The sequence below is a fragment of the Chironomus tepperi genome, unplaced genomic scaffold (genome assembly GCF_022539635.2).
Source record: "Chironomus tepperi strain 1889 unplaced genomic scaffold, CSIRO-AGI_Ctep_v1 contig_34, whole genome shotgun sequence".
Taxonomy (NCBI): Eukaryota; Metazoa; Arthropoda; class Insecta; order Diptera; family Chironomidae; genus Chironomus; species Chironomus tepperi.
The window spans coordinates 1,676,593-1,695,045 of NW_027226156.1; the positions used below are offsets into that span (position 1 = coordinate 1,676,593).

Here is an 18,453-nt window from a genome sequence, read left to right on the forward strand (position 1 = left end):
TTTGCTGATACAAGAACGGAAGCCATGTGAAGCTGTGTTAAGCCATGTGAAGCCAAAAATTGAGGGGTATCAGGGGAATGGAGGTGTAATGTGATGCCTCGTGATGCTATGTAAAGCTGAAAATTCTTGAGATGGGCGCCACGGGTGCTTCCGATACTCTAGTAGTAAATAAGGGCTCATTTGCCCTTGTAGATTCCATCCCAGGAACAGAAAAACAAGTTTGACTTGAAGTAAGTTGTCCAAGTATAACAAGCTGCGATTAGACGACCGGATGTCAATAGATATCATCAAGTCTAATCTGGAATATACCAAAAAATTGAATAATATTTGTGTATGATAAATAGTCAGTCAAGGTCAGTCAACAACTACGCATCATTAAATCATATGATTGTTGTGTGGACAATTGTGTTAATTTACAAATTAAAAAACTACAATTTACGCACATTGACGTGTCATGTGATATACGTTGTGCTGTACATGGCACTAAGTTTGCCAATTTTTGCTACATTTTATGACATTTTTTAATAATTTTGTCACATTTTAGTCAATTTCTTGTCATTTGTCACTTGAGTCGTCACCCAACCCCTCAACACCCCAACCCCATACCCTCCCATAACCCCCATCCAGTCATAAAATCCAGGAACTAAGCTTAAGTCGCCATTTCAACACAATTTAATCAATTTTTATTAACAACATTTTAAAAATATACAAAAAAAAAAAAGACTTAAATGTCATGTAAATCTATTCAGCATGATGAAACAGATGAACTTGATGATATTTCAGTCATTGTTGGTGACGGGACATCAACGGATGATGACTCAACATGAGTGTCGGAACCAGCATATGCCAAACTTGTCATTTGAGCGACAAAAAGTGCAAAAATTGCAAAAATTTTGTTAAAATTCATTTTTTTTGTGGATTTTTTGTGCTGGAACTGATCACGGTTGGAACTGACTGGAATTGATGACTTGCTTTAAATTTTGTCAACGACTTTTATACCCAAAAAATGCCCAAAAAAGTCAGACACGAGCATATCGTTAAGTTCAAGTCGTGCAAGGCTAAAGATGTCATGAATTTTGTGGCTGACTGTGACTTTTTATGGCTGTGCTGACTACTTTTTTAAGACTTTCTTCTTTTTTATGTGCAATTAACTGAAATTTCGGGTGGAAAAATATATAAAATGTGGGTCGGTAAGTCAAAAAATCATGGCTGCAAATTTATGTCATGAAAATGGAACTGAATAAGGCACGGTTGTTGGGTTTTTGACATTTTTGGCTGTTGACTTAGCAGCTACCTTAGGAGGAAGCTAGGTGCTGTTGTGGATGTTGAAGCATGTTCGTCAATTTTGGCATTTTTTGGGTGAAATATGACAAAAATTGACCAAAATTCACCAAAATTGACCACAAATTGACCAAAAATGGCCAAAAACCGGAAAAAACCGGTTAAAACCGGTTAAAAATTTACCAAAAATGTCCAAAAATGATCGAAAAAATTCAAAAATTGCCAAAAACGGTCAAAAAGTCCGATTAATCAGTTCCAAAATACCCCACCTAACCCCCCTCCCCAACCCCCTCTTTACCCCAACTTCAACTCCCCCCAACCCCTCTTAATTCAACGGAAATGTCTTCATCATTTTATCAAAAAATGCCCGAAATTCATCGCCAGTCACGACATCATCCTTTGTCAGCTTATCAGCAACCAAATTGACTCCCTCGACGCATTTCTGCTTAGTCATTGTTCCAGGCTTCATAGTCTTCATTTCGTCCATGACTCGTTTAGTTAGTGCTGGGAAAAATTGCTGCTTAGATCCTTTAAAGCTATGGACAAAGTTGTATGTGTCATCGGCCCATTCTTGTGGACTTCCGGCATCATTGGAACTGACGAGGGTGACGATTAAGATTGTGAGGATGATGAGCTTCATGCTGGATGTTTTGTGGATGGATATCTGAAATTGAATCAATTTTGATGATTTTTAATGTCACATGAATGTCACATACATGTCACATGAATGTCACATACATGTCGCATCAATGTCACATACATGTCACATACATGTCACATACATGTCACATACATGTCGCATACATGTCACATACATGTCACATGAATGTCACACACATGTCACATACATGTCACATACATGTCACATACATGTCACATACATGTCACACACATGTCACATACATATCACACATGTCACATACATGTCACACATGTCACACATGTCACACATGTCACACATGTCACATACATGTCACATACATGTCACATGAATGTCACACACATGTCGCTCAAGCTTACCTGAATTCACGAAAATGTCAAAGCACACTGTGATGTTCACAACAACGATTCTCAATTATTTATATCCAAAAAAATTCGTAATTAAAAGCAGGCTTAATTAGCACGGAAATTGAACTATGACGTCCATGGCTGTAACTGACAATCAGCATAATTGAAATAAAATCATTAAAATTTAGTCAAAATTAAGCTTTTTATTTTTTTCAAAATAAATCGACAACATTTAGTCAAAATGAGGCTTAATGCATTCCCATGAAGCCAGATGTTGTTGTTTTTGTTGTTGTTTTTGGTGTGCCCTTGACTGTCACATTCGATGCTTTGGTTGTTGACCTTGTTCTTGTTCTTGTTCTAGCTTGACTCGTTGTTGAGTCACCGGATAGGGTTGTTGAGCTTCCCAATCTGGTTGTTGTTGGTCCAGACTTAACAGTCGTTCCATTTGACGGTTTGGTTGTTGATGTTGTTGATCTTGTTCCATTGTTATTCGATGTTGTTGGGTTTCTAGTTGTTGATGCTGCTGAACTATTTCCTGATTTTGTTGTTGATGTTGCTGAAATATTTCCAGACTTTGTTGTTGATGTTGCTGAATTATTTCCTGATTTGGTTGTTGGAGTAATTGTTGTTGATGTTGCTGATCCAGTTGAATTAGTCTTTTTCGTGGTTGTTGTGGCAGTTCCGTTGCTTGACAAGGAAGTTCCCTTGACTGTAGTTGTTGATGTTCTTGTTGTCGAATTTGCATTGGATGTTGATTTAGTTGTTGATGTTGATCCGTTGCCAAAAGAATTTGTTGTGGTTGTAGATCCACTGGATGCTGACTTGGTTGTTGTTGTTGAAGATCTACTCGACGATCCATTTGTTGTTGTTCCATTTGATGACTTAGTTGTTGATCCAAATGTTTTCGTTATCGATTGAGGTGTTGTTGTTCCAGTTTTGGATGTTGTTGAGCCAGATGTTGTAGAGTTTACAGCACCAGATGACTTAGTTGTTGATGCTGCGTTTGAAGTTGTTGATCGAGTTGTTGATGCTGAATTTGCAGTTGTTGATCGAGTTCCTGAAGTTGTACCATTTGACTTTTGTGTTGTTGAGCCACTGGTTGTTGTAGTTGTTGCATTTCTAGTAGTATTAGATGTAGATGTTGTTGTAGACTTAGAAGTTGAAGGTTCAGATTTAGTTGTTGTGGATTGCGTTGTTGTTGTTGTCACAGTTGGGCTTGCAGTTGTTGATGTGGTAGAACTATCAGATGCTTTTGTTGTTGAAGAGCCAGTTGTTGTAGCAGTTGTTCCAATCGTTGTGCTTAATGAGTTAGCAATTGTGCTCAGCACAGTACTTAAAGTACTTGAAATGGAACTGATTGTAGGACTTGTTGTTGTAGTTGTTGTTTTTGTAGTCGATGTTGTTGTTGGAGTTGTCGATGTTGTTGTTGTTGGAGTTGTTCGTTCCGTTGTTGAATCCGTCATTGACGGTGCTGACTTGGTAACTTTTCCATCAACCGTTGTTGTCGTTGCTGTTGTTGTAGTTGTTGAGGTAGTTCCTTTAGTTGTTGCTGCACTTGCAGTTGTTGTCAATTTTGATGGATTTGAACTTTGTAGCTGAGCTGTTGTCTTCTGTATCCATGGAATATAGTTGATGACATTTGTGTATACACCAGGAATACCCTGTTGTCCACATCCAATTCCCCATGACACAACACCTAGATTCAGATTTGATCAAATTTGGGGATTTCTTTTGGAACTGTCTAAAGGAACTTACCTACTAAGTAGTACCGATCAACCTGTAAAAGATACGAAATTAGAGGTTAAATTAGGGTTTGAGTCAGTGATGGGCAACCTATGTGCCGTGGCACACATGGCTCACCTTGATGGTAATCCACGACCAGCAAGGTCAAGATGGATTGGGGTAGGGTTGGGGTAGGGTTGGGGTAGGGTTGGGGTAGGGTTGGGGTAGGGTTGGGGTAGAGTTGGGGTAGGGTTAATAGCAATGAACTTACAATATAGCAACTTAATGGTGATCCACCGTCACCAGCACATGCATCTAAAAATAATGTCAATTTTAGTAATTGGGGTATGTCCAGTAAATCGGGGTCGACCCTCCCAGATCCACCAAACTCACCTTTTCCTTTCTCACCACCAGCACATATGAAGGAATTAGTATCAAGTGTAAATGTCTTATTTAATCTTGTTGTCCTCAGCATGCGTTGACAGGTCGGACTGTCGAGAAGCGGAAGGTCCACATGTTTTAAGATGTTGGTTGGTGCCGATGCACCCTGTCCACCCCAGCCACTGAGCATGCATCTGTGTAACAATGAAATTGGTTAAAAGTAGACTAGGATGACTAATTTTTGAGGATTTGAACCTAATTCCTGATATTGGCGCACCTAAAAATTGGAAAGAAATTTTGAGGTTAGGTTCTGATTTTTTGAGGTTAGGTTCCGAATTTTTGAGGTTAGGTTCTGATTTTTAGGTTAGGTTCCGAAATTTTGAGGTTAGGTTCAACTTACTTGGTAGGCAAATACTTCCAATTGTTGGCAACTGTCCCAAAGCAACAGCCGAATTTAGTCTAATTATTGCTATATTATTTCTCAAACTTGCAGCTGTAAAGTTCGGATGCATCATGATAGCTGCTGATGTCAATGTCACGCGGTCCAACGGTTCCTGACTTGCAGTCAAGTCCCAGTATCCAATTTTGACCGTAATTGGCTTTGAACTGTGAGATGAAGATTGAGATGATTATTATTGTGAAGCAGGAGTGGACAACCTGTGTGTCGCGGGACACTACACCCAGTGGTGCGCAACCTGTGTGTCACTATGACCCAATAATGTTAAGAACCGCATGTCGTGTGCAGTTTTGGTCAAAGCTTGACACCAAGGAGTACCTCGTCACACAGATTGTCCACCACTGCACTAAAATATGATCAAAATCACATACGAATTAGCAATAATATGAGCAGCAGTAAGGACATTCCAATTGTCAATCAGAGCACCTCCACCCAGGTACTTGTTGTCAGCTGAATAAATCCTGTTTTAAGGTTGAATTAAGTTTAGAATTTGGTATGAAAAAGTCAAATGGACTTACGCAACATGATAAGGATATGCACCATAGGGTGCTTGACCTGTTGCTGCTTGAGGTGCATCAGCTATTGGTGGATATGAGACACCTAAAAATGGCATTGATTAGCATAGTATATTTAAGGCATGCAAGCTCTCTATCGAGCCTGTTAGGGCATTTCTACTCACCACACGTATATCCAACTTCTGGACAGCATAAGTCAAGTCCATCTCCACATGAGCTTTGATCACTTGCAGCTGCAATTTTGTATGATTTTGTGAAGTATTAGAAATGATTTATGATTTTACAGCAGTGCTGTCCAAACTGTGTGACGTGACACATTAGTGACAATATTGGAGTTGGCTGAACTTCAATTTAGAGTCTTGCCAACTCTGGTCCTCTCAAAATACATAAACTCACCCAATTTAACTCCAGTTGTTACTGGTTGACACATTGAAATATTGGTTCCCATGTTTACATTAACTCCACCTGTCTGAGATGATTTAGAAAGTTAATATTGAATTTAGGAGTCTGGACTTCCGTTTGGCTTGTCAAGGGGACGCTCACTTTCTACCCCACACCTCTCTCTTCTTACCCTTCAAAGAGGGTATACAATTTGATAACTATGTCCAAGTAATCGATGCCCACCCTTCCATCTGGCCACGCTCATGATCATGAGTGACCCCTCCTGCCTACCTGCTCAATTGAGCATGATCAATTGGTCATGGGAGTAGCCAGAGTTCTGTAGAGGGGCATATGGGGCTTGAGCATACTTATTGTCTGTTAGGTCAAAATAAGTCCTAATGAAGCCATAACAGTCAGTCAGACTTCGAGTCAGTATGGAAACATTTAAGCGGGAGAGTGGGGTCAACCCCAAGTCAGTCCATAAGCACTTAGAACAGTAATTTTGAAGCTCTAATGAGCTAATAGTCTTGACACAGCTTTTCCAAGTCACAATCACTAAAATCCCCAAAATCCCCAAACTTTCCGTCCACAATTGACCAACATACATTCAATATCCTTGGATTGATGATTCCAGATCCATCATTAGCTCCACCACCTGTCAATAAGATCCTTTAATATCCAAATATTACACATTTATGACCAACTTACCACCAGCCAATGGACACTGTCCAGATGTAGCACAAAGACACACATTCGGAACATTAGTTCCGTCTGTAAAGTTGGTGCTTGTCACTTGACATGACACAATGCTTAATAAGCTTAGACACGTTAGAATTATCTTAATCATTATTTGATGATCAAATGAAGGTTTTGTGGACAATCAGCTGCCTTATAAAGGCTTATGACATGGACAGGAACATGTTCATGCTTCCTTTAAATTGTAAAATTTTTTGTACATCCGACAGGTATTTTTTTGGATGTAAATTTGATGTAAAACATGATGAATGAATTGAGTATCGTGGAATCCCCAAGCAGTGGTGGACAATCTGTGTGTCGCGGTACTTTAGAATCCCGCCAAAATGGCATGAAATGGATGTCGCGTGCGGTTTTAGTTGAGGCTTACCAGAAAGATGCGCCGAGAAGAATTAAAGGTTGTCCACCACTGCATTAGTCAATGAATCGCATTGTAGCTGGCAAAAAACCACAAATTTTATCAAATCTCGTGTGGTCATGTGACGGACAACTCATCTTGAGCTGCACGGAGAGAGGGAGTCGAGGAAGTCGAGGGAGTCGAGGGGAGTCGAGGGGAGTCGAGGGGAGTCGTGGGGAGTCGTGGGGAGTCGAGGGGAGTCGTGGGGAGTCGAGGGGAGTCGAGGGAGAGTCAGGGTCCAATTGCATACATTACAGACCACAAGATTCTATTAAGCAACTGCAACATATTTGAATATTTTTATTAAAATTCATCAAAATTGGACATAAAACCAAAACTTTTCAATCAGCTGAACTTCCCAACATATTTGCTGCATTTGTCTTCTATGTAGTTGTTGCTGAATTCAGCTTTTTGCTTGTTGTTGTACCTTTTATAGTACTTTTGGGTCTGGATGTTGTTGAAAAGGACATGGATGTGGACGTTTTTGGAGCTGCTGTAGTTGATCTACGTTGTGTTGTTGTCTGCTGTCTGGTTGTTCCTGTTTGCTGTCGTCCAGTTGTTGATGCCTGTCTAGTTGTACTCTGCTGTCTACTTGTTGATGCCTGTCTATTCGTTGTACCTCTTCCAGTCGTTGTTGTTCCTTTCGGTGTCGTTCTAGTCTTCGATGTACTTCCCGTCCTTGCTGTTGTCGTCACAAAATTCTTAACAGTAACTGTTGTTCTTGGTGTCGATTTCAGAGTTGTTGTTGATGACCTTTGTGATGACAGCCATTTTGTCATATTTTGAATCCATGGAATGAAGCTTCGAACATTAACATAAACACCGGGAATGCCTGGTGAGCCACATTTTAAGCCCCATGCTACTAATCCTTGTAGATAGAATCTATCACCCTGAATAAGAGATAAGAATATTAAGACATGAGGGGAATTGGACCAGGGGTGGAAAGGGACCCCCTAGATGCACCCCTGGGTATGACACTTACGACAAAACAGCTTAGAGGAGCTCCACCATCACCAGTACAGGCATCTAAGGAAAAATTGTAATTTAATGATTTTTGGGGTCGTTCACAAATTGCGTAACCGATTGAGGGAGAAGTGGGGTTCATCATGTAGCAAGTAACCAGCAGCTTAACTCACCTTTGCCCTTTTCACCACCTGCACATACAAATGAAATCGTATCCAACACAAATCGACTACCCAAGACAGTAGCACGCAGCATATTAAGGCATGTCGATTGATCAATAAGTGGAACATCAACTTGCTTAATTATCCTTTGATAACGTCCATTTTTGCCAGTTGCATTCTTACCCCATCCACTAACCCAGCATCTAAGATCATCAAGTGTTGTGTCTTGAATTAAGAATGGGAAGGAAAATTATGAATTTAGTAGTCAGGTTGTGAGGATGGAGTTAGGAAAATTGTCAAAGCATGACAGTCATGCTGGTTATTCGGTTGGTTGGTCTGGTTCCATTCGGTTTAGTTCGGTCTCTTTTGGTCTCATTCGGTCTCATTCGGTCTTTTTCGGTCTTGTTCGGCCTCATTCGGTTTAGTTCGGTCTCGTTCAGTCTCATTCGGTCTCATTCGGCTTCGTTCGGTCTCATTAACCTACTTGGAAGACAAACAGTCCCAATTGTTGGATATTGTCCAAGTGGAATCATCGAATTCAGCCTTAATATTGCTATATTATTCTTTAAATTTGGTAATGTAAAGTTAGGATGAATAAAGATTGTCACATTCCTTTCAATCGACTCAAGTGGCTCACTGTGGATTTAAATCACATCATTAGGCATCCATATCAAGTCACACATAAGATACATACGATGAAGATGCTGCATCCCAGTCACCCATTCGCACTTTTACGCCTGATGACCTTTAAATACAGTTTTGGTTCTAATTCCAAAATAAATATTCAAAAATGGCTTTATGCTTACAAATTATAGACCTTATGTGCCACAGTCAGCACATGGAACTGATCAATAAGGACACCAGATGCTATATACAGATTGTATGATGAAAGAATCCTAAAAATTTAACAAATTTTTGTATCAATTTTGATGAAAATGTTATTGGAACTTACACAGCTTGATATGGATATGCACCATAAGGAGCTTGTTCACCTGTTGGAACTGGAGATCCTTCAATTGGTGGATATCGAATGCCTGAAGTTGTTTGAAAGTTTAGAGGTGAAGTTCTGGTTGTAAGCAGGGGTCGGTTGCTTAATTTACATGGGGATGTTCTAAGGTAGGGCAGACCTGGGTAGGCGGGGTGTTTTAGGTTACTAAGCTTTACCTTATCTTATGAACCCTTAGGCTGAGGGAGGAGTAGGGTATGTGAGGTATGTTAAAATAACCGTTTAGGATAGGGTTTGATACTCTGGATAGGGTAAGGTAGGATTTGTCGGGTAAAGAAGAGTTGGTAGGGTGAGAGAGGATATGTCGGGTAGAGTAGGGTTGGATATCCTATGTAGGATAAGGTATGATGTACAGATATACCAGGTAGGGCTAGATATCCCGAGTAAATTAAGTAACCGACCCCAGGGGGGTATTAGGGGGGCAGAGATGCATAAAAGGTCAATCCAAGTCTTCCTTCCGAGTCTAAACCCCCAATTTCATCTAATTATATCATTTTACCACAAGAATATCCAACAGAAGGACAACAGAGCTCCAGTCCAGCATCACAGCTTTGTCTGTCATTCACAACTTCAAGGAATTGATTAATCAGTCAAAATAGCCAAAATCAACAGTCTGTGTGACTCACCTAAGGGTATACCAGTAGATACAGGCTGACAGAGTGTCTTATTCGTTCCTAAATTGTCCTTTGGATTTTCACCAAGCTGAAATTGAGTTTAAGGAGATGAATTATATAAATAAGACAAGTAAGCATTAGTACTGAGCCTATATCAACACCAGCACTGTTAACTCTACTTACTGTAAGTATTCTCGCTTCAATAATGCCGGAACCATCTGTGTTCGGTGCTTCTGTGAAATAAAATGAGAGCAATTGATTATGAATCATGGAAATGGAACTAATGAGCTAGATTAGGTACTAAGGGATGTTAAGGAAGGAGAATTACAGCAGATTATGGCAATCAGGATGCAGTTTCTAGCAGTTTTGGGAGTTCAAATGGTCAAGTCAGATCAAGTGACCAAAAAACCCTTCCTAAGAGGCTACAAGGGGGACTCAAGGAGACCACAAGTTGGGAAGGGTGGTTAGGTAGCTCGGTGCAGTATACCCTGACTATATCCTGACTATATCCTGACTTTAGGCTGCTCCCAAACAGTCAATTCAACATTTTATCATAAACTATCCCCAAAAATCCCCATCTATCCACCTTACCTCCAGCATATGAACACTTTCCAGCTGGTGCACAGACACAAACATCAGGTACATATGTGCTGGCATCCCATGCTGTATAATCTGATGCTGAAATGTCAATTAATATTTGCAATACAAAAATTATGATAAAATTTCTCATCTTTGACTTATTTGCCATACGCGAAAAGACTGAAATGGCTCAAATTTGGTCACACAAGCCTGAAAATCGGAAGTGGAATTGACAATAAAAAAAATTATGTCTTGTAAAATTTTTGTACATTTTTATTTTTAACGACTTGACATGATGAAAAATGTTAACAATTTTTTTTATTGAAATTCTAAATTTTCTCTCAAATATGAAGCCTTGAAATTTTTGTCATAATCTTCCGGGTGCATCCGACGTTCATGCATTCGTCTTCGTCCAGCATTTCGGAACTTTTTCTCACAATCAGGAATTCGACATTTGTGAAGAAATACTCCTGTGTGTTGACCTGGGGTGGAAATAGTACATGATTATTATTATGTTATACACGAGCAGTTTGAGTCGGACAGTTTATGTCGGACAGTTTGAGTCGGCCAGTTTAAGTCAGACAGATTGAGTCGGTCAGTCTAAGTCGGTCAGATTAAATTATTCAGTCTGAGTCGGCCAGTCTGAGTCGACCATATTGACTAGACCAGTCTGAGTCAGTCAAACTGAGTCGGCCAGTCTGAGTCGGCCAGTCTAAGTCGGCCAGTCTGAGTCGGCCAGTTTGAGTCGGCCAGTCTGAGTCGGTCAATCAGAGTCGACCAATCTGAGTCGGCCAGTCCGAGTCCGACAGATTGAGTTGGACAATCTGAGTCGGCCAGATTGAATCATCCAGTCTGAGTCGGCTAATCTAAGTCGGACAAATAGATTCGGCCAGTCTGAGTCGGCCAGTCTGAGTCGGCCAGTCGGATAAACTGAGTCGGATTAATATCCAAAAAATCTTCAATAACTCACATGCTATATGATCCATCAACCGACCCTCCTGATGAAATGCCTTATCACAATGCTCACATTTGTACTTTCCAGACGTATGGACACGCTTCATATGACACAAAAGTGAATTTCTATTTTTCAAATACTTTCCACAATCCTCACAATTGAATCCAGTCTGCGTATGACTTGCCATATGTCCTTTAAATGATGACTTTTTCATAAAATGTCCACAAATTTCACATTTAATTCGTTCAATTGGTTCCGTTGGATGCATTTGTCTAAGATGAATATCAAGTCTTGTGACTGTTTTCGAGCAAATGTGACAGACCGACAATGTCGAATAAGCTGGATCATGTTTGTACTTAAAATGATCAAGTAAATGTGGAAGATTTTTTAATGACTTTTTACAGATGTAACATTCATAAATTCTATCGAAATCGACAATGTGCTTCCGCATGTGTGTCTTAAGGATGTACTTGTTGGTATAGACTTTGCCGCATTCTTGGCAGATTGATGGGCTTTGAGTGTCGGAATGGATTTTTTGGATGTGTGACTTTAAAATTGCTGATGTTTTGAAGTTTTTAATGCAAATTTCACACTTGTGGGTGTTTTTTGAATTTGGGGAATTTTGGGGATTTTTTGGGGATTTTTGGAGATTTTTTGAAGAATTTTGGAGAATTTTTGAGGGATTTTGATCATTTTTTGGGGGATTTTGGATATACTGGAGATTTTTTTGGTTATGTGACACAAGATTGAGGTTAGGACTTGGATATTCGCCTGAATTTTGAGGTCTAAAGCTGTCATTTTCTAGATTTTTTGAGCATAACTCTTGAAATGAGTCTGAAAAGTCACTTTTTGGTTCCAAATTTGACTTTTCTGTGCTTAAAATTTGGAAATTTGCATCCGAAATTTTGACTAAATTATTGGCTAAAATCACATGAATTGATGAACTTTGACTGACTAAATTTGGACTTTGGATTGATAATTCATTAATTCCAGGCTGCGCCATTCTTAAATCATCCTCATTTTCAGCTCTAATTCCATTATTCAGTTCCTGCCCATTAAAATCATCATTATTATCACACAATCCATCATTATCCTCAAATTCAACACTTTCATATTCATCATACTCAATGAGATCATCAACAAAGCTGTCTGCATCTTCTGCTATGCTGTGTCTGTCATTTGATGGATAAATCATTGAATCTTCATGCTTTGAATCAATTTTGTAGATTTTATTGACTTTTGATGCGAAAATGTGGAAATTTTCAAGGCATTTGTAGCAGGAGTTGCAGATGAACTTTAGGTGGGATTCGAGGATTGCCTGGAAATATAAGAAATGCTTGAGATTGTAAGGAAAAGTATCTTCAGCAGCACAATGCGGTGAATTGCATGATTTGTAATGAAGTAGGTCGAAATCAGCCACCAGGGGATCGTTAGTGCAACTTAGGGAGAGTTACAGTTACTGCGGTCACGTACAGAGGTCCTAGTGGGTACACTGTGCTGTTCGGACGTGAAATTGAGTGACAAAGATACCAACAGAGTCAGATACTGTAACTTAAGCTCCACCATCAGCCGTTATGTAGTCGTCAGGGCATCTTAACTTCTTGTAGTCACATTTCGGTTCCCTAGTCAACACTTAATAGTCTATTCCACTAGAGGCATTGAACCATCAAACAACAATTCTGCCTATTTACCTTAGAACACGTAAAATATTCCTCAATTGCATCTTTGATTGTAAAATTCAGACAAATTTCCTGTGTAATTTCTACTGCTTTCAGTTCTGTGACTGACTCTATGCACAGCAGACATGACATCATCTTTGGCTACTTCAATTTGGAAATCAGGAACACATTTTCAGTTATTATCTTCAATATTTTGGAGTTCATTCACAACTGATCACTAATTTTGGAGATTGTTGAATGAAAACATTAAAAAACATTGAAAAACATAAACAAAAACATTGAAATCTTCATAAAATCCCTTACACAAAGTTGTCAGCCCCTCAGCAATTCTCATAAAATTTGTAAACATTACAATTAAAAACAAAAATAAATTTTCATGAAATTTGAGTGAATTTATTGGATATTCCAAGCTTAACAATGCAAATTTGACAGAAAAGTGAATAAAAATTGGGAATTTTTCAACAATTTCGACCTTAATCCTTCTAAGTGACCAACATAGAGCTCAATTGAAGAGACTAATAATTCAAAAATCATGAAAATATCCACAAACATGACAACCTGCATCCTGTGTCTCGGACAACTCAAAAAAGGAAAATCAGTGAAATTATCAGAGCCAATTTGCGACACATTTACATTGGGCGATGCACTCAGGCAGCAAATTAGGTCAAATGTGAGTATTTTAGATCAAGTTCTAAGTTTTCAGTCAATCTAAAGCAGAATTGGAGTTGCAATACACTGAAATCCGATGATTGACTTCAGTGACATGAAGAGTGATCTGTGCAGTCTATTGATGAGAGGTGGGGACTTCACTGGAGTCAGATGACCAAATTGAGTCTTTCCAACTCTGACCCAAAGTGTCCAAAGTGACAAAATTCATTTTTTACCGTAAATAAGGGCCATGATCAGCTGTTATGTTGTCATCAGGGGACTTTGACGTCTTGTAGTCAATGAGGCCACATTCTAGTCTTCTATCGACTTCATAGGACTACTTGGGTAACTGTTGTCGAGCCATACTCTTGACATAGCTTATATACAATATTTAGAGAGCCTTGCCTTACTAGTTTGAAGGTTGAAGGCTCACCTTTCTTCCCACTTAGTCGTCAAGTAGATTCCACACATTCCCAAACGTCAATTACATCAAATTAAACCACCTTCTTTCCTTATCTTACAGATTCTCCTACCATACACCAAGTCATCATCAAATCTCACATGCAAATCATGCCTCAATTCTTTCCAAAACTTTTTCAAATTCCTCAGAAAAGTCAACCTAAATTTAAACAATTTCAAAACTGAAAATACATTTGAAATCACACCAGACTGTACAGAAATTTATGTTCCACCAAATGTATTGATGCTCAAAATGGAACCACAGATTCTGCTACCGAGAATCAAAGTTGAACCTGAATTGACGCTAAGTGATGAAGGTTTGGTTAAAGTTGATGTTTTTGAAAGTAATTTTCAAGAGAATGTTGAGGATAAGCCTGAAGCTATTAAGGATGATGATAATGACAGATTTAGTGATGATTCTGATTTTGCATGGAGTTACGATGATCCGATGGATTCAATTGATGATAATGAGGCTGATAATGATAAATGGAATGGTCAACTGTCCAAAAAATGCAGTAATTTGCCAAATAAGAAGTCGGAGAGCAATCAGAACAGTGAATTAGTGAAGAAAACTGAAGACAGCAGTCATGTTGGCAGTTCCAACAGTAAGAATCCTTCAGAAAAGACTACAAAGTCGAACACAGCCTCCAATAGATCAACAAGAAACTCAAATCAATGCTCAAACAGCTCAGACATTAAAATTGAACATTCTGATGATGAGTTGGATAATTCTGAGATTAAGCATGAAGATATGGACGATTCTGAAGATGATCGACCTTTGGTGAACCGTAAATCTTCAAGATCAACCAAAGTTCAATCAAAATCTACCAAAAAATCAACATCCCAACCCGAAAGTCCTGAGAAAAAATCCCAAAATTCTTCAGACACCCCCAAAAAGCCAAGACCCAAAAAATCCACAACCTCAACATCCAGAACCAGAAAATCAGCATCAACTGCATTGCCAGACCCTTCAAACTCATCAGATCCAACTGCCAAACCAATAAAATCCGAAACTACAAATCCAACAGATCCAGAAGACTCCAAAGCAGACATCAAACCATCACTTCCAGACCCCAATGGTCCACTTCCTCTATTCCCAGCAAAATCCAAAACCGGCTACATCCGTTATCTCCCAAGAGATCAAATAACACAAGAAATGATTGATTCCGGTCAACTTTATGTAGTCATTGATGGTGTCGAGTACAGAATTCCACAAAAGCCAGGCACAGCAAAGCCCAAGAAGAAGAAAAAGTCAGCTGGATTTACACGCGAGGAAGATGCATCCCGACGAAGTCATCCGGCACACGACCCGGAAGGTCAAGAAAAGATTAAAAATTTTATGGACATTAAATGTTATGTCTGCGGAAGTGAATTTGAGTCATTTTTCAAGCTTAAGAAGCATTTTAAGCGATTTCATCCAAATAATCAGGTTTACCTGACGTGCTGCAACAGGAACTTTAGACGACGATGTGATTTATTGGATCATATTGAGCAGCATGACAAGTCAGCCATTCACAAGTGCGAGATATGCAATAAAGTGTATAAGACGAAAGGATGTCTAAGGACACACATGAGATTTTATCATCCTAAGGATGGCGGCGAGAAGGTCATCTGCTATGAGTGCGGTAAGATCTGCAACAATTCGAATCTCTTAAAGCTGCACTTGCTGAGTCACGAGAATGATCCCGAAAAGTCCTACGAGTGCTACATTTGTTCCAAAAAATTCAGAAATATTCATAATGTTAAAAGACATCTTAAACTGTCTCATGCCTTATCATCCGACAAAGTCATCTGTCATATCTGCTCAGCATCTGTTAGGGAAGCTTATCTGTCAACACATATGAGGACTCTCCACAACAGTGACCGTACACGAGTTAATTGTGAACGTTGTGGTATTTGGGTACTTAAATCAACATTTAAGGTTCACATGATGAAGCACACGGACATGGGTGTGAATTGTAAAGTATGTGGCAAGTTCCTCAAGTCAACATACTCGCTGACAACACACATGAAGACCGTCCATAGTGATAATTTTAAATTTAGATGTAATTATTGCGATAAAGGATTTCATCGGGATGTTAAGATGCAGGAACACATTGCTGTCAAACATACACGTGAATTTCCATTTAAATGTCGAATTGCTGGATGTGGACGGGAGTTTAGGGCTGAAGGAAATTGGAGGAGTCATGAGAAAAAGGCACATCCGGAGGAATATAATAAATATTATAAGCCATTTTATATGCGAGATGATCAGGAGTTGCAGGAGCTGGAGGAGATGTTGGAGGCTAATGGTGGGCAGCTGTAAGGAGTTCTGACCCCTTAAACCATCTCCTAATGAGAGTTATGGCTACATGTTGAATATGTTAAATAAAATGTACTAAATTGTATCAAAATTTATGAAAATACTAAAAAATTGAATGCTGTCCCCAAAAGGAGTGGTGGGGTAAGTGGGGGATGACCCCAAAGCACCCCCTCCCCCTCATGAATACACCCCTGTTGATTTATAATTCTTAAAGTTGATAATTTGGTCAATTACAGCTCAAAAATTGACCTAAAATGGATCTGACTGCTTGTAGGTCAACTTCCGTCCCATCTTGAATATGCATCCCCAAATTTACACATTTACAGGCCTAACATTGACCTTCAATACCCTCATATGCCTCCGTTGCTTCCAAATGTACCAAAATCGTCGAATTCGTCCAAATGTATGCCGATTTATGTTCGTTCTTTGCCTTTTTGAAGGCCTGACCAGCTGCCATGACAGTCTACAAATGACACTGTCATAAAAGACTTCCCAAATTAAGACAGCAACAGCAAAGACTGTACCAGCAAATAATATATGAAATACAGGAAAAAGTCTACGAAATTCTAAAATTTCAAAAAATTTATCCTTAATTTTTGCTTCCGATTTTGGAAAATTTCGTCCAAAAATTCTCATTTTTACTTTTGTTTCCCAAATTTCAGTCAATCCAGCTTCTAATGCGTAGCTGATTAAGGTTTGAATTTTTTCACTGAATGGATTTTGTGGACCGTGATGAATTTGAGTTGATGACATGACGGAGTCAACTGGATATAAAACAAGATGTTGATCAGCTGTAGCCAGAACTTTAATAAAGTCACAATGTCCAACAAATTCAAATTTTTGTGGATTAAACTTAGTTTGGTCAAATTTCTCTTCGTCAAATAAGACAATCCGATTGACTGCCTTGACTTTGAGGTAGTCTCTCATTGCCAGTGGCATAACACGATCCAGAGTGGAATCAACAGCAATTCTTGTGTCTTTTTGGTGACGAAATATTTTGTGTGACTCAAACATATTTAATTCCGTTTGTGGATTAGCTAAAGTAAGTCCAATAATCCTTTCGTACATGATATTCGTGAATATGGACATGAACATTAAGATTTGAAGGACTATAGTCAGCACTAAGCGATTCTTACGACTAAAGTATACACTTTGGCCATGATAAGTCATTAGAACTTTAAAGACAATCAATCCAGGTGGCTCAACAGCACCGCGATTTTTGTACAGCTTCCAAATTATGTATAGCAATAGATAAGTGCTTATTAAGCATATCCTTGATGGTGTATCCATATTTTGAGGAAATACATAATCTTTTGGTAAAAGCTTCCTTACTTTTGGAAATAACATGCAAAAACTGTTGCGATTGTACAGCACTGAGGATGTTGAACTGCGCCGTGATGCAAATTTACCGTCAATTATGAAGTCATACTTAATAACATGAGACTGCCTGGATTCGTCAATTCTAATAATTCTTGAGACTGCATTCTGAGATTTTGCGATTGTCCGAAATAAAAGAAATGTCCTTTGAATAATTCTGTTGTTCCTGTTGGATACTCCATAGGATCTAAAGTCAATAGCAACTTTGTATCTGTAGCCATTTAGGTCTTTTAGCTTGTCTGGGAAGATTTGGTCAAAAAGTAGCGATTTTTGAAATTTTTCGACAGTTTTGACTTCACCGTTGAATATTTCAGGTCTTTGGACAACAACTGAGTCAGTTCCTTCAGAAAATATTGCATAATTTTGAATTCCAATCAAATTGAGGCGTTTTTGGACATTTTGTGGATTCAACCTTACTGCATCTGATGTGACAATCATGAATTTGGATAAATGGTTTGCAGACAGGATTGAGGACATTCCTTGCTTTGACCTTGATTCGGCTTTATTGATATTCAAGCTTACCAGATCCAAACGATCAGCCAGAATGACAACAAGTTGAGCCTTCACATCCACTTTCCCTTCAACTTGTCTCAAATCAATCAAAATTGTGGAAATTTCCATCGGCATGCATCGCATTACGTCATTGACCATCGACTGTTCGAGTTTATTTTTAGTCGTCACAAATGCTAAAGTATTTAAGCTTGAATCTTCATGTTTTGCACTTTTGATGACATTACAGATGAATTCTGGTAGTTTTGATGAATGCTAAGCAGTCAGGACGCTACAATCAAGTGTCAAAGCTTCACAAATCAATG

At 38.9% G+C, this 18,453-nt stretch overlaps 2 protein-coding genes across 2 annotated transcripts; one reads left to right on the forward strand and one right to left on the reverse strand.

Annotated features, from left to right (window-relative positions):
* Positions 1–2,466: 2,466 nt before the first annotated feature.
* On the reverse strand, positions 2,467–10,380 carry LOC139098002 (mucin-5AC-like). Its single transcript, XM_070650095.1, has 23 exons — positions 10,231–10,380; positions 9,823–9,872; positions 9,652–9,727; positions 9,525–9,593; positions 8,972–9,053; positions 8,826–8,915; positions 8,714–8,764; positions 8,504–8,655; positions 8,032–8,244; positions 7,878–7,921; positions 7,294–7,785; positions 6,454–6,607; positions 6,351–6,400; positions 5,761–5,833; positions 5,529–5,597; positions 5,368–5,449; positions 5,221–5,310; positions 4,793–4,998; positions 4,648–4,669; positions 4,405–4,586; positions 4,283–4,326; positions 4,045–4,066; positions 2,467–3,985 (listed from the first exon to the last, which is right to left on the reverse strand). Exons 1-23 carry the CDS (start codon positions 10,367–10,369, stop codon positions 2,538–2,540), a joined length of 3,900 nt encoding a protein of 1,299 aa, XP_070506196.1. The 5' UTR covers positions 10,370–10,380; the 3' UTR covers positions 2,467–2,537.
* A 2,797-nt stretch (positions 10,381–13,177) lies between these two features.
* LOC139096768 (zinc finger protein 37-like) lies at positions 13,178–16,447 on the forward strand. The gene is made up of 2 exons (XM_070648522.1): positions 13,178–13,522; positions 14,024–16,447. Exons 1-2 carry the CDS (start codon positions 13,385–13,387, stop codon positions 16,262–16,264), a joined length of 2,379 nt encoding a protein of 792 aa, XP_070504623.1. The 5' UTR covers positions 13,178–13,384; the 3' UTR covers positions 16,265–16,447.
* Positions 16,448–18,453: the final 2,006 nt, after the last annotated feature.

Bases quoted from the DNA above. Each gene is read 5' to 3' on its own strand.
- LOC139096768 (XM_070648522.1), top strand. From the start codon at position 13,385: ATGAAAATATCCACAAACATGACAACCTGCATCCTGTGTCTCGGACAA. The intron at 13,523-14,023 runs GTGAGTATTTTA...CTTATCTTACAG, and splicing joins GGCAGCAAATTAGGTCAAAT to ATTCTCCTACCATACACCAA.
- LOC139098002 (XM_070650095.1), bottom strand. From the start codon at position 10,369: ATGAGAAATTTTATCATAATTTTTGTATTGCAAATATTAATTGACATT. The intron at 4,067-4,282 runs GTAAGTTCATTG...TATCTTTTACAG, and splicing joins CACCATTAAGTTGCTATATT to GTTGATCGGTACTACTTAGT. The intron at 3,986-4,044 runs GTAAGTTCCTTT...ATCTGAATCTAG, and splicing joins TGATCGGTACTACTTAGTAG to GTGTTGTGTCATGGGGAATT.